Genomic DNA, 14,598 nt, shown 5'->3' with positions numbered 1-14,598 from the left:
ACTGTTGGAACCTAGTGTTTTAAGTAAAGCAACATGATAATGAGTCAGACAGATCCACATTCCAGTCCCAGCTCCTTTGCCATCATCTGTGTGACCTTGAGCTAATTGCTGCTTTCTAGTCGGGCTGGGTTCTCTAACTGTCAGATAGAAGAAAAACAACAGGGACTTCATAGGGTCACTGAAAAGATGATGCCATAGTGTGTACAAAGGCACAGTGTTGTGGGGGAACCTGGGCCTCCTGGCCTCCTCCCACCCTCTTGACCTCCTCTGCTCCAGGGCCTACGGTCCAGGCTCCAAAAAAGAGAATCAGGCTGGATGTGGTGGCTCATGCCCATAGCCCCAGCACTTTAGAAGGCCGAGGCCAGGAGTTCAAGACCAGCCTGGGCAACATAGCAAGACACCTCATCTCTGCAAAAAATGGAAAAATGAAAAAAATTAGCTAGGCATGGTGGCACACACCAAACTCAGCTACTTGGGAGGCTGAGGCAGGAAGATGGTTTGAGCCCTGGACTTCAAAACTGTAGTGAGCTATGATCCCACCACTGTACTCCAGCCTGGGAGGCAGAGCAAGACCCCATCTCTAGAAAACATAAAAGAAACAGGTGAAGATATTGGGAAAATGCAGATGGCATAAACTGCATCTCTTCTGCCGCTTGCTGTGGCTCAGGACTTGGCATGCGGGGCTGGTGCAGAGGAAGGGGCCGGGAGGTGACAGCCAGGGTGTAGGGCCATGGTCCAGCTGGCCAGCATTTCTGTGGCTAGGGACCCTGCAGGTGACCCTGACTCCTCCCATTCTTGGGGTGGCAGTGGAGGTCACTCCTGCCAGAGCCCTACAATACTGTGCCCAGCTGCCCCCTGCAGTGGCTGGTGCTTCCCTGGGCAACAGGGACTGGGAAGACGCCTGTCCCCATGTTCCCCAAAGACCTATGGAATCCCTGAGCTGCAGGGACAGCACTTCTCGGATATCGCTGATCTCCGGCTGGGGGCAGCACTCAGAGGGGGAAGGGGGTGTCACCTTGGCTGCAGAATAAGACCATGCTGCAGCTACAGAAGAGAACCCAGGCCTCCTGTCCCTGAAAGGAGGGTCTTAGGGAGTGGGGAGAGAGAGGGAAGGTGCCTGGGCCCAACTTCGGGGCAAGATTGGGGATGGGGACAGCAGATCCTGAGTAGGAGTTTGTGGATGTAAGTCTAAGGACTTGGGGGTGACCGAGTCTTCAGGGGGTTGCTGTTTCTATGTGCGGAAACTCAAAAACGTTTTAAGCCCCCACTTTGCCACTCACTGACTGGGAAACGTTGAGCCCGTTATTTAACCCTTTGGGCCTTAGTTTTCCTATCTGGAAAATGGGGATGATAATGGGGATGACTCTTTCACTGGGTGGTTGCAAGGATTACGTGATGCATGCGCTTACAAGTGCTTACCAAAGTGCCTGGCCACGTGGTTGGGGGTGCAGGTGTTACATGCATGGAGCAGGGCAGTGCTGGTTTATGTTCCTGCCACCAGGATGATGCTCCCGTATTGGCAGTGGGGGCCTACTGTGTGTCAGTCCCTGCCAAAGGGATTTACCGGCATTGTGCCTAATTCTCTCAGCCACCCCATGAGACAGGAAATGTTATTTCCACGCCCTCGAGGAGGCACTGCCCAGAACCTCACAACTAGTGAGAAACAGAGCTGGTACTGGAACTGGGTCCGTATAACTCCAGTAACAATAACGTCAACAATAACAGTATCGTAATAATGATAACGTCAGCACCAGCTGAAGCATGGTGACAGCTGACATTTATTTAGCATTTACCTAGCATTCTGGGTGCTTCACGTGTATTCATTTCACCTCATCCTCACACCCACCTGTGAGGGCTGCGCTGGTTCATCTGTTTTATAGATGAGGAAACAGGCTCAGGGAGGTGAATCTGTTCCGTGTGTGGGACAGGAGCCCGCAGTCTGGCTGCAGAGTCTGGAACCAGTGCAGACCCTGCCTCTGTGTACCTGTCACCCCCATCACACAGACATGCACACACACACACACACACACACACACACACCACTGACAGCCTTTCCCAACCCAGCTTTGTAGCCCTCTCAGTTTGCTCAGAGGGAGTGGAGCGGCCCAGGGAGGTGGCACTGTCAGCTCCTTGGGCACTGTCCCCTCCCACCACCTCCCTAGGCTTCAGAGAAGCAGGTGTCTGCCAGAGGCCACCAGGGCACCCTGCCAGAGAGTGTGAGGACCCGCACCCCCTGTGCCCATGGCACTTGGTCACTTCCTGTGGGTAACTGTGAAGAAGAAGAAGTGACTAGGTCACCAGTAACTCAAAGCACAGAACCCCCAGGGAAATTGATGTCGGCCCCCTCCCCTCCTCCCTTCCCCCCTGCCTGAGGCGGCTATTTCTGTCTTGGGCAGGAGCCGTGTGCAAACCCTGCTGATCCAGAGAGCAGCTAATTCCCATCTCAGATGTGTTTCTGGCAACTGGATCCCTCCCCCCGAGAGAGGGAGAAGAAAGACTGCATTTTGGTGGGGTGGCAAATGCAGAAAAGCCTCTAGGGGACATGGCAGGGAGGAACGGAGCCGTGGAAATTCCCCCAGCACGTTCTCTCAAAGAGGGTTTTCAGATATTTTTTAAAGAGAGTATATTAATATGATTAACAGACTATAATCAACGGAATGTAGTGAAGACAATGACGAGAAGACCTTGGAGGAAGCTGGTGAGAGCCTGGAGTGAGACCCGCCGAGGAGTCGGCCAAGGGTGGCGGATCCGCAAGTGCAGGCTCCCCAACTCCCCGCGCCCTCTCACTCCCCCAGGCCTCCCAAGGAAGAACCTGGCTATGCTTCTGGCTGACAGGAGCCAGGACCCTCACCCCAGACAGGATTCCCCTTCCTCCCACTGCCCAGGGCCAGGCAGACTGGTAGAAGGAAGGGTGACCACATTAAAGACCTTCATGGCTGCCATTCACCTTGTAGTCTAAGTGAATAATGCCTTCTAAAGTTATACAATGACTAGAAGCTTGGTTCTAGTCCTGGCTATGCTCTGTGTCCTAGGGCAAGCCATGCCACCTCTCTGGGACTCAGTTTACTCATCTATAAAATGCTGAGCTGGCCTCAGAGTTCACCACACTCTTCCCTACACCTTGTATAGCTTGCTTGCTTGTTTTTCTTTTCTTTTCTTTTTTTTTTTTCCCCGAGGCAGGGTCTCGCTTTGTCACCCAGGCTGGAGTGTAGTGGTGCAATCTGGGCTTACTGCAACCTCTGCCTCCCAGGTTCAAGTGATTCTCCTGTCTCAGCCTCCCAAGTAGCTGGGATTATAGGTGTGTGCCACCACACCCAGCTAATTTTTGTATTTTTAGTACATGGTTTCACCATGTTGGCCAGGCTGGAGCACCTTGTATAGCTTTCTATTATTTCAAACATAATAACAGCCAACATGTGTTGAGTGCCTACTGTGTGCTCTACCTGTATTGATGGGTTTTCTTGCTTGTTTTTTTTGTTTGTTTGTTTTTTGTTTTGTTTTGTTTTGTTTTGAGACGGAGTCTCACTCTGTCGCCCAGGCTGGAGTGCAATGGCGTGATCTCGGCTCACTGCAACCTCCGCCTCCTGGGTTCAAGCGATTCTCCTACCTCACTCAGCCTCCCAAGTAGCTAGGACTACAGGCGCATGCCACCACACCCAGCTAATTGTTTATATTTTTAGTAGAGACGGGGTTTCACCATGTTAGCCAGGATGGTCTCGATCCCCTGACCTCATGATCTGCCCGCCCCAGCCTCCCAAAGTGCTGAGATTGTAGGCATGAGCTGCCGTGCCGGGGCTTGTATTGATCTTTTAATCCTCACAACAATGGAAGGAACACTGGCATAATCTCCTTTTTACAGATGAGGAAACTGAGGCACAGCACAGTGAAGCAATTTGCCTCAGAGCACACACCTAATAAACTGGGGTTCAGAGCCCTGCAATATGGTTCCAAAAGCTGTGCACTCCAGTCTCTGCTGCCACCCAAACCCACAGTATTGCATGTGTCTGATCCGCTCTCTGTCTCTGCTGGGCTGTGAGCTCCCTGAGGCCATTCATGCAGTGACAGGGGCTCAGGAAATGTCCATCCACTGGAAAATAAAGTGGGTGGGGGTGCTGGGGGGGAAGAGCAGTAGTCTCCTAAGTCTCTTTCCTTAGGGATGTGGGACAAGAACCACAATAGATGGAGTCGGAAACCCCCAGAGGAGAAAAGAGGGTAAATGGTAGGTCACATGTCCCTTCCAGAGTAGCAGGGGCCAGGTTTCTGCACACCAGGAGTGCGGGGTCTATAGTCCCACTTAACAGAGGAGGAGAAGAAGGCACAAAAGATAAAGGTTCCCAGTAAGTCCTGGAAGCTCGGCGACTTGAGCCCAGTTCTTTGTTCTGCATCCTCCAGAAGTGGAGGTAAAGGACAGTCATGGGCCAGGCATGGTGGTGACGCCTCTAATCCCAGCACATTGGGAGGCTGAGGCAGGCGGATCCCCTGAGGTCAGGAATTTGAGACCAGCCTGGGTAACATGTTGAAACCCCATCTCTACAAAAAATACAAAGATTAGCCAGGCATGGTGGCACTTGAACTTGGGAGGCGGAGGTTGCAGTGAGCCGAGGTAACACCACAGCACTCCAGCCTGGAGTCTGGAGGCAACAGAGGGAGACTCCTACATCTCAAAAAAAAAAAAAAAAGAACAGTCATGGAGAGAGTCCCTGTGCCCCTGCAGGCCTCCCTAAACCCTGCCTCTGCCCTGGGCAGCAGAGTCCTCTCAGAAGCCCAAGACTCAGTTTCCCCAACTGCAGAAGGGATGATAATAAGCATCACCTCCACGGGCAGTTGTGAGCACCTCTTAGGTGGCATTTTAAATGCCCAACATGTGGTCGTTTGGATCTGTAGACCGAGAACCCCTGTGCTGGCTGAAGGTGGCACCCTCTGGGTCCCGGGGACTGATGTGAGGCTCCCCTTGACTCCATGCCCCAGGTCCTGAACCTGTTCCTGGCTCTGCTGCTGAGCTCCTTCAGCGCCGACAGTCTGGCAGCCTCGGATGAGGACGGTGAGATGAACAACCTGCAGATTGCCATCGGGCGCATCAAGTTGGGCATCAGCTTTGCCAAGGCCTTCCTCCTGGGGCTGCTGCATGGCAAGATCCTGAGCCCCAAGGACATCATGCTCAGCCTCGGGGAGCCTGTCGGGGCCGGGGAGGCTGGAGAGGCCGGGGAGACTGCCCCCGTGGATGAGAAGAAGGAGCCGCCCGAGGAGGACCTGAAGAAGAACAGTCACATCCTGAACCACATGAGCCTGGCTGATGACCCACCATCCAGCATCGAGCTGGACCACCTTAACTTCATCAACAACCCCTACCTGACCATACAGGTGCCCATCGCCTCTGAGGAGTCCGACCTGGAGATGCCCACCGAGGAGGAAACAGACACTTTCTCGGAGCCTGAGGATAGCAAGGTGAGCCAGGGCCGGGGCTCAGACAGACCCAGCTTCAAATTCTCCTGTGACCTGGAGCAAGTCCTAAGTCCTCTCTGAGCCTCCGTTTCTCCAGCTGTAAAATGGGGGTGGTGCCCTATGGCATTGTTGTGAGCATTACGTGAGACGCTGTATGTAAAGCATGCAGTCAGTGCCCTGTGAGTGGCGGCTGTCACTATGGTTATTGATGTGGTTTGATGATCAGCCCTGTCTGTCCGGAAACCCTGATTCTCTCGGTTCATGCCTGGACCAGAACAACACCTGGGTCCCTCTCACCAGCAGGTGGTGCCCTTGGACATGCTGCTCTTACCTGGGCACTGCAGCTCCAGGACCAGGACCAGGACCTGAGAGGCCTCTCTTACATGTTATCCTCTGGGCTTGAGGCCCCTTGCCCAGTCCTCACACTTACCCTCTATTTCTGTTTAGACCCCACCTGGGTCTGCTCCCAACTTCCCAGTGTGGGCCAAAGTGCCAGATCCAGGCAGGGGACTCAGGAGAGGAGCCGGGGCCAACGAGAGTTGGGGACAAGGAGGGCAGAAGCCTCGGGCAGGAACCCTGACCCCTCAACCATGCCGGGGGCATGCTGCTGTTCTCAGATGCCCCTCCCCACCCCCCACACTGCGAGGGCGAGGAAGGGAAAGGAACGTAGTGGTGGTCACCCCCAGCAGCTGGGGCTGAGGATGGGACCCTACCTGGGTCTTGAGCCCCCTCCCCCACTGTCCAGCTCTGGCAGGGAAAGGACTCGTATAGGCACTAGGACGGGCACCCCTGCCCACCCCTACACCATCAGCCTGAGCCTAATGAACTTTGCCCTGAAAGTTTTTGACTCCTTATTCCCCCCAAATATGTGGCACGCTGGCTTACCAGGGGCCGAGTGCCTATGAGCTATAAATACCCAGGCAACTGTGGCACAGACCTCGGTATGAGGCACTCAGGTGGCAGGGGAGCTGGAGAGCACCAAAGTCCCAGGCTCCCCAGGGCCAGGGCCTGGGGACTTGTTCAAGGAGGGCGAGCACAGCTCCAAGGGGGATTTAGGGAGTTGGGTGCACATTCGGGGCAAGCAACTCAGTGGATGCCCTGGCTGACCTAACACTCTGTGCCTCAGTCTCCCTTTTTGTCAACTGAAAACAAGGACCCCCCCCCACCACCATGGCGGTTTTCTGGTCACCACTCTGGATACAGAGCTGCCCCCCAAGTTGCCCTCTTCTTCCTTCTCTTCAGAAGCCCCACCCTCAGCCTTGAAGGGGTCCCCTGCAGGGTGGAGGCTGGGGCAGGGAAGCTGGCCTGGCCCAGCAGGAGGAGGTGGGAGGAGGCCTGGCCCGGCTGAAGCACCCGCCTCCCCCACTCCCGCTCCCAACACTGATCAGGTTCCCTTGGCATGGGATGGAGGCTTTGGCTGGGGAACATTTTCCACCCTTTCTGGATTCCTCAGCCAAACAGACCCTGGGGGTGGGAAAGCTCAGACGCTAGGGGCACCACACGCCCATGCTCTGAGGGCTGTGACAGCCTGGCTCCATCCTGACCCCTTTTCATACCCCTGCCCCCTCAGAGCTACCTTCAGGCCCCCCACGCCTCCCAGACCCCCCACTCGGGCCAGGGTCCCCGCCTCCTCCCTCATCTGAGTCCTTCACATGCGTCCTCATGCCCTCACCATTCCTTTCCAGGCATCAGCCCCGCCCCACTCCTTATGTAAGTGCCATGCGGGCATGACCAGGGCCACCTATGTCCCCATGGTTCCTCGACCATCCAGGGCTGGATGAATGAATGAATGAATAAGTTTGCTCCTCCCTCTCTTCTTCCCTTCCCTTCTTGTCTTCCATCCTGCCCCATCTGGTGGGAGAATGAGGGGGTCTCTCAGGGACCCAGATGTCACGTGACCCTGTGACCTCTGCAGAAGCCGCCGCAGCCCCTCTATGATGGGAACTCCTCCGTCTGCAGCACAGCTGACTACAAGCCCCCCGAGGAGGACCCTGAGGAGCAGGCAGAGGAGAACCCCGAGGGGGAGCAGCCTGAGGAGTGCTTCACCGAGGGTGAGGGCACCCCCCACCTCGTCTGGGTGTCTCCCCCAGGCCTGCAGCCCTTGCAAGGGGCAGGCTACACCAGGGCCAAAAGCACACGAACCTGGGGCTGCCTGGTCATCCCCGTGCCTCACGCGTCTAGGGGTGGTGGCAGTACATGCCCAGAGCTGTGGCGCAAGATCCATGCAGAGCCCTTGGTGCAGACCTAGCTTGGAGCGAACGTGCAAGAGTGCGGGTGTCAGCTCCTGAGATCCTCCCCTCCATCTTCAGGGAGCAAGGCCTTCAGGACATGGCACTGGAGAAATGTCATTGTCCATAGAGCTTGCTGGGCTGTGCAGGGTGGAGACTGCCTGGGCGAGGTGGGGAGTGGGGCAGCTGAGAGCACCAGCACCAGGGCTGGGGGCCAGGAGGCCTTTCCTCTGCAAGCCGTTGTCACATGCCGGATCCGGCTGTGGAGGGAGGCCCTGAGCCCCCCATGTCAGCCAGATGGAGCTGGGTGAGGGAGGAGGTGGGGGCCCCGCGTCTGGGAGCTGGAGAGAGGCATCCTGGGACGCCGTGGGAAGGTGCTGACTGTGCACCCCAAGGCAACCTCAGGCCCATGATGTGGTGCCTGTCCCCGTCCCCCATCAGCCTGTGTGCAGCGCTGGCCCTGCCTCTACGTGGACATCTCTCAGGGCCGCGGGAAGAAGTGGTGGACTCTGCGCAGGGCCTGCTTCAAGATCGTCGAGCACAATTGGTTCGAGACCTTCATTGTCTTCATGATCCTGCTCAGCAGCGGGGCTCTGGTAGGCACCACCTGGGAGCACGGGGCAGGGGCAGGGGCCAGGCCCACAGCAGGTCCTCCAGGAGCTCCCCATCTCCACACACAGAAAGGACCATACCCTGGTCAGTCCCAAACCCTGAGAATCCTAAAGGAACTCGCTGTGCTTCCAGGATAGGTTACAGGATGTGCTGACTTTCTTAACACGGCAGAGGTCCTCCGTTGTTACTTGGGCGCTGACTTTTGTGCAATCTCTGCTGACGAGGAGGCGGGAGAACCCTGGGAACGAGGGGCGCAGGACCGAAGATGTGTCACTGTGGACCTGCCCAGCAGATGATTGCAATTTGCTGTTGTTGGGCTTGGGGAAGGAGGGCTGAGGGATTTTCCCCACTAGGAAATGCGCTTATCCCCACGATGGGTGGTGGGAGTCCAGGAGATGCGGACAGTCTGTCCCCTGGGCTGGGCCCCCACGGCAGACCCCTGGGAACCAGCAGCATCGAGCAGGGCAGGGGACCTGGCTGCCGCCCCAGCCTGCTGGACCCCAGCCACCCTCGTGGTGCTGGTGCCCCCAGGCCTTCGAGGACATCTACATCGAGCAGCGGCGAGTCATCCGCACCATCCTCGAATATGCTGACAAGGTCTTCACCTACATCTTCATCATGGAGATGCTGCTCAAATGGGTGGCCTACGGCTTTAAGGTGTACTTCACCAACGCCTGGTGCTGGCTCGACTTCCTCATCGTGGATGTGAGTCCCCCCACGCCGGCCCCATAGCTACATCCAGAGGCTGTCAATGTGGCGGGGACCTCAGGAAGCCCAGGCCCTGAAGGGCAGGACCTGCCCGAGGCCACCCCCAGAGTCAGACCCTCCATCAGCACTGCCCTTCTCAGACACAGCTGCCCAGGGAGGGGTTAGGGACTGGGAGGCCTTCCCTTCTCCTAGGGGAAGGAGGCCTTGTGGGAGGACAGCAGGCATGAGGGCTACTTACTATCCCTGCCAATAGGAGTGGAGGAGTTTCTTACTTCATACATTTTATGTATTTATTTTTAAGATGAGGTCTTGCTATGTTGCCCAGGCCAGTCTTGAACTCCTGGGCTCAAGCAGTCCTCCCACCTTGGCCTCCCAAAGTGCTGGGATTACAGGCGTGAGCTGCCACACCCGACCAGGAATGGAGGATTTTCTTAGCCTCTTAGATGCGCTCACAGGCCTCTCGAAGGAGTCAGGTACCATCCCTCCTATTCAGTCATCCCCAGTTAGTTGATGACATCACTGAGGTGTCGCCAGGCTCCTACAGGTACTGGGACAGGTACCAGAGCTGCTCTTCCCACCAGACAGAACCACCCACTAGGGAGGGGATCTGAGGGAGACAGCCAGGAGCTGAGTCCAGGAAGACCCCTGTGGCCTGGGCTTGAGGGGAGGCTGGGGCCTTGCACACAGTGACCCCCCACCCCTCCCCTGCAGGTCTCCATCATCAGCTTGGTGGCCAACTGGCTGGGCTACTCGGAGCTGGGACCCATCAAATCCCTGCGGACACTGCGGGCCCTGCGTCCCCTGAGGGCACTGTCCCGATTCGAGGGCATGAGGGTGGGTGCTGAAGGGGCCTCTGGGGTGGGCTGGGGATGGGGGACCGGCCACCTTCAGTGCAGGGTGGAGAGTGCATGTCTATACTCCAACCACCGCCAGAGGGAGGCAGAGAGCTTGGATCAACGGTCCTGCCTGAGGCCAGGTCTGGCCCCCACTTCGCCTAGCTGTCCTCCCCGCAGCCCATCTTCTGCCTGCCCCATTCCCGCCCTCAGCCCCTGATCCAACCCGCCCTTAGCTTACCTCTGCCACTAGCTGGGGGGAGCAGAGACTGCAGAAGCACCCAGGAGGGCCCCACGGCCAGGGAAGAGGAGGAAGGAAGGCAGGTTTATGTGGTGTTTATGGGTGGTTTATGAATGGGTTTATGGGTGGCCCTCCCCAGCCTCAGACTGAGCCATCCAGGGCTTTGAAACAAGGTGCCTGAACCCTGGCTCTGAGCCTCCCCCTCACCCCCCACTGATGAGCTTGGCGTCACGGTTGGGGCCATGCCCTTGAGCTTGGGGTCAGTTTGGGGAAGATCCACTCAGGCCCTGGAGAGCGGAAGTGACAGGTAAACACAGGGCTGGGGCAAGAAAAATGGGACTTCCCCAGGAAGAGAGGTCTGCCGGGAGCAAGACCTGCTCCAGCGGGACAAATTTCTGCAAATCCGGAAGCCATGGCGAGCCCACCCAAGCGTCCCCTTCCTGTCCCTGCAAGAGGCCAGCCGAATGCTGGGCCCTCTGACCTCCAGAGCCAGAGAGCCCTCCCGTTGAGGGGAAACAAGCTGCCTGTGGCCATGCAGCTTGTCGGTGCCCCAACCAGGAATAGAGCTCCCCTGGGCACACCGGGCTTGTGCCACCCACTCTGGAGGTCATGAAATAGCTCCTCCGTAAAAAGAGAGGGGTCTCAGATCCAGCCCAGTCTGCAGTGGTTGGGTGGGCTGCGTGACTAGGCTGGTGGGGACGGGGCTTCTGTCCCAGAGTTCCTGCTGCTTCAAAGGCCCTGGTGCCCTCTTTTCTGTGCCTGTGTCTGGGGCTCTGGAGCTGAAAACCCATGAGCAGGGGCTGGGTCACGTGAGCTGAGTTTCCTATGGGGGCTGAGCAAAGAGTGTTTGTCTCCTGCCTGGTGACCCGTGACCAGACTGCTTCCAGAGAAACCAGCACCCCTACTCCGGGCTGATGGCTCCAGCCAAGCAGAGAACCCTCTTGACCACCAGGCCTGCAGCTCCCTCCCCCTCCCCCTCACCACCCCCAACCTGCACACACACACAGCCCAGCAGGTCAGCCCTCCTCTAGGAAGCCCTCCCTAATTGACAATGCCCAGCTCTGCCTGGTCCCCTGGGTGGCATGGAGATTGGGAGCCCTCTCTCAGAGGCTGGGAGAGGCACTGGCAATGGCCCCCCTGGCCCCCAGGTGGTGGTGAACGCCCTCCTGGGCGCCATCCCCTCCATCATGAATGTGCTGCTCGTCTGCCTCATCTTCTGGCTGATCTTCAGCATCATGGGTGTCAACCTGTTTGCTGGCAAGTTCTACTACTGCATCAACACCACCACCTCTGAGAGGTTCGACATCTCCGAGGTCAACAACAAGTCTGAGTGCGAGAGCCTCATGCACACGGGCCAGGTCCGCTGGCTCAACGTCAAGGTCAACTACGACAACGTGGGCCTGGGCTACCTCTCCCTCCTGCAGGTGGTGAGTGTGACCCACCACCCCTGCCGGGAACCTGGATGGAGGTACCCCCCACCCTGGTCCCTCTCATTGTACCCAACTCCAATGTCATTCCTTGTTAGGGGACCGCCCACCCTGCTTCCAATGCTGGGGGGCCCCCAGGCAGTGTCTAGACCCCTCTGGTCTTTATTTGATGCTTGCCCAGTGGGGCTCTGGCAGGTGGCCTCTGGCAGGGGAGGACCAGGTTGGGCGGGGGAGGGAAACTCATGGATGATGAAAGCAGGGAGCAGCCCCCCGGCTCACTCCCCAACCACACTCTCTCAGGCCACCTTCAAGGGTTGGATGGACATCATGTATGCAGCCGTGGACTCCCGGGAGGTGAGTCGGGGTCGCTGAGATGTGGCTGGTGAGTGAGCCAGGGAAGAGGACTCAGACAGGAGGGAGACACGGCAGCACATTCTGTCCCCGAGACCCGGCAGTCTGGGGGTGGATGGGTCCTGCCCTCAGGGCTGTGGGGGGCAGGGAGAAGCCAGCGTGCACACCCACGCCGTCCCACCCTGTGGCTTCCACAGAAGGAAGAGCAGCCGCAGTACGAGGTGAACCTCTACATGTACCTCTACTTTGTCATCTTCATCATCTTCGGCTCCTTCTTCACCCTCAACCTCTTCATTGGTGTCATCATTGACAACTTCAACCAGCAGAAGAAGAAGATGAGTATCAGCCCAGCCCCCCGGGCCCTCCCCATGCAGGACCTTCCTCCTCCCTCCCTTGTCCACTTTCTACTGTGCAAACCCACAAATGCTGCCTGAGCACCTACCAGGTTGCTGGTTCAGGAAGGTAGCTTGAGTCCCAGTCCCACCAGGCCGTCTTGAACAAGTGTCTTGGCCTCCGTGAACCTTGGCTTCCTTATCTGTAAAATGAGACTGCTGGGCCAGGTGCAGTGGCTCACGCTTGTAATCCCAGCCCTTTGGGAGGCCGAGGTGGGCAGATCACAAGGTTAGGAGTTCAAGACCAGCCTGGCTAACGTGGTGAAACCGCGTCTCTACTAAAAATACAAAAAAAAAAAAAAAAGAAGAAGAAGAAATTAGCTGGGCATGGTGGCAGGCACCTGTAATCCCATCTACTCAGGAGGTTGAGGCAGGAGAATCGCTTAAACCCAGGAGGTGGAGTTGCAGTGAGCCGAGATTGCACCACTGGCACTCCAGTCTGGACGATAGAGCTAGACTCCATCTCAAAAAAAAAAAGAAAGAAAAAAAGAGGCTGCTACAACCTGCCCCGTAGGTTACTGTAGGGCTCAGCAAGATACTGATGAAAAGTAGCCAGAAACAGACTGCAAGACAGCATTGATCCCCACTCCCCTTCCCTCCCTTCTCCTCGGTCCCCCATTCTCCCCTTGTCCCTCCATCTCTGACCCTCTGCCTTCCTCCAGGCCGATCTACAGGGGCGGGGGCTGCCTTATAGGTGGTGCCTGAGGTGGGGGGTCCTGGAGGCAGGAAGGGGGACCCCACCCCAATCTGACAAGCCATATCCCACTATACTTTGGAGGGAAAGACATCTTTATGACGGAGGAACAGAAGAAATACTATAACGCCATGAAGAAGCTTGGCTCCAAGAAGCCTCAGAAACCAATTCCCCGGCCCCAGGTACCTCCCCTCTGGGCCCCCTGTCCTGTGTGTGGTGCCAGGCTCCTGCCTAGGGGACTGATGGGGATAAAAGATTTCCTGCCCTCCACCCACCAGGCTGTGTCCCTGGGTGAGGTTAGGCCCACCCCGGGGGCAGGGCACGTGGTCTCCCTGCAGGGAGAGATGCCTCTTTGCAGTGCCACAGACACACCACATGCACAGAGGCTGTCCATGAAACTCCAGTGGCTGCTTTACCCTCACCTGACCCTGTGAAGCTCCTCAGTGCCCATCTACCTCCCACCTGGGACCCCAGTGGCCCCTGGGGCAAGGGCTCCCACAAGGGGAAGGAGGAGGATGTCCAGACACCCTCCCCAGGAGCAATGACTTTGGGAGAAAGGGGAGGAGCATCTGGAGGACCTTCAAGGGGGTCCCCAGGGGAGGAGGAGGGACCATTAACCCCGTAAAATGACCTGGTCCCAGACCTATCATGATCGGATAGGTCACCCTTCCTCCCCTGGCTGACTCTACCACAACTCCCAATACCTCCTCTCTCTCTCTCTCTCTCTCTGTCTCTGTCTCTGTCTCTGTCTCTGTCATCTCTGTCATGCTGTGGTGCCATCCTGTGTCTCCTGCCTGTCCATGTCCTGTCTGGGCCTGGCCACCCCGACTCCCCCACGTCCACTCCCACCCATGCTGCAGAACAAGATCCAGGGCATGGTGTATGACCTCGTGACGAAGCAGGCCTTCGACATCACCATCATGATCCTCATCTGCCTCAACATGGTCACCATGATGGTGGAGACAGACGACCAGAGCCAGCTCAAGGTGGACATCCTGTACAACATCAACATGATCTTCATCATCATCTTCACAGGGGAGTGCGTGCTCAAGATGCTCGCCCTGCGCCAGTACTACTTCACCGTCGGCTGGAACATCTTCGACTTCGTGGTCGTCATCCTGTCCATTGTGGGTGAGTGGGGCAGGCTGGGCCGGCAGGGCAGCACTGAGCTGAGGCACTCGGGAAGATCCATCCTCATGCGCACACACCTGCCCCTGCACCCTCACACGCTCACCCAGACACACGCCTGTGCGTGCCTGCCATTCACTCTCAGTGCTCAAAGGTACACGGGTGTGTGCACAGGCAGATCATCACCCATGCATACATGGATGCACCTCCGGACACAGGACTGACCAGAAGACGTACATTCCGGTGCCTACGTACTGAGCGAAAGTGTAAAAGATGGTTCCATGTCTGTGTGCACTGAGAAGTGCACGGTCATGCGAGTATTTGTGATAGAAACTAGCTGCCATTTATTATCAACTGTGCTGTGCGCTTGATAGGCATCATCTCACCTGTGGTTCATAACAATGTCTTGATCAGGAACTGTTGTTCCCATTTTACAGGTAAGGAAATTGAGGCACAAACAAGTGAAGTGGCATACCCAGAGTCACACAGCTGTTCTCTCTCCCTCTCTCTCTCTGTCTCTCTGTCTCTGTCTCTTTCACACA

The 14,598-nt window shown here is 57.0% G+C and overlaps 1 protein-coding gene across 5 annotated transcripts in view; it reads left to right on the top strand.

Annotated features, from left to right (window-relative positions):
• LOC105468992 (sodium voltage-gated channel alpha subunit 4) overlaps window positions 1-14,598 on the top strand; it is a 59,004-nt gene that overhangs the window by 40,546 nt on the left and 3,860 nt on the right. For all 5 annotated transcript variants that reach the window (XR_011615938.1, XM_011719498.3, XM_071083440.1 and 2 more), the window contains 10 exons: window positions 4,969-5,445; window positions 7,358-7,493; window positions 8,112-8,266; window positions 8,814-8,987; window positions 9,702-9,824; window positions 11,213-11,491; window positions 11,792-11,845; window positions 12,040-12,177; window positions 13,006-13,110; window positions 13,789-14,059. Coding sequence is in view for 4 of the 5 variants with exons in the window: in XM_011719498.3 (XP_011717800.2) it covers window positions 4,969-5,445; window positions 7,358-7,493; window positions 8,112-8,266; window positions 8,814-8,987; window positions 9,702-9,824; window positions 11,213-11,491; window positions 11,792-11,845; window positions 12,040-12,177; window positions 13,006-13,110; window positions 13,789-14,059 (1,912 nt within the window). In the remaining variant the exon portion in view is untranslated. The remainder of the gene's footprint in view (window positions 1-4,968; window positions 5,446-7,357; window positions 7,494-8,111; window positions 8,267-8,813; window positions 8,988-9,701; window positions 9,825-11,212; window positions 11,492-11,791; window positions 11,846-12,039; window positions 12,178-13,005; window positions 13,111-13,788; window positions 14,060-14,598) is intronic.

The sequence above is a fragment of the Macaca nemestrina genome, chromosome 17 (genome assembly GCF_043159975.1).
Source record: "Macaca nemestrina isolate mMacNem1 chromosome 17, mMacNem.hap1, whole genome shotgun sequence".
In the NCBI taxonomy this organism is placed as follows: Eukaryota; Metazoa; Chordata; class Mammalia; order Primates; family Cercopithecidae; genus Macaca; species Macaca nemestrina.
Note: the sequence above shows the minus strand (reverse complement) of the source record. Positions and strands in the feature narration are given on the sequence as shown.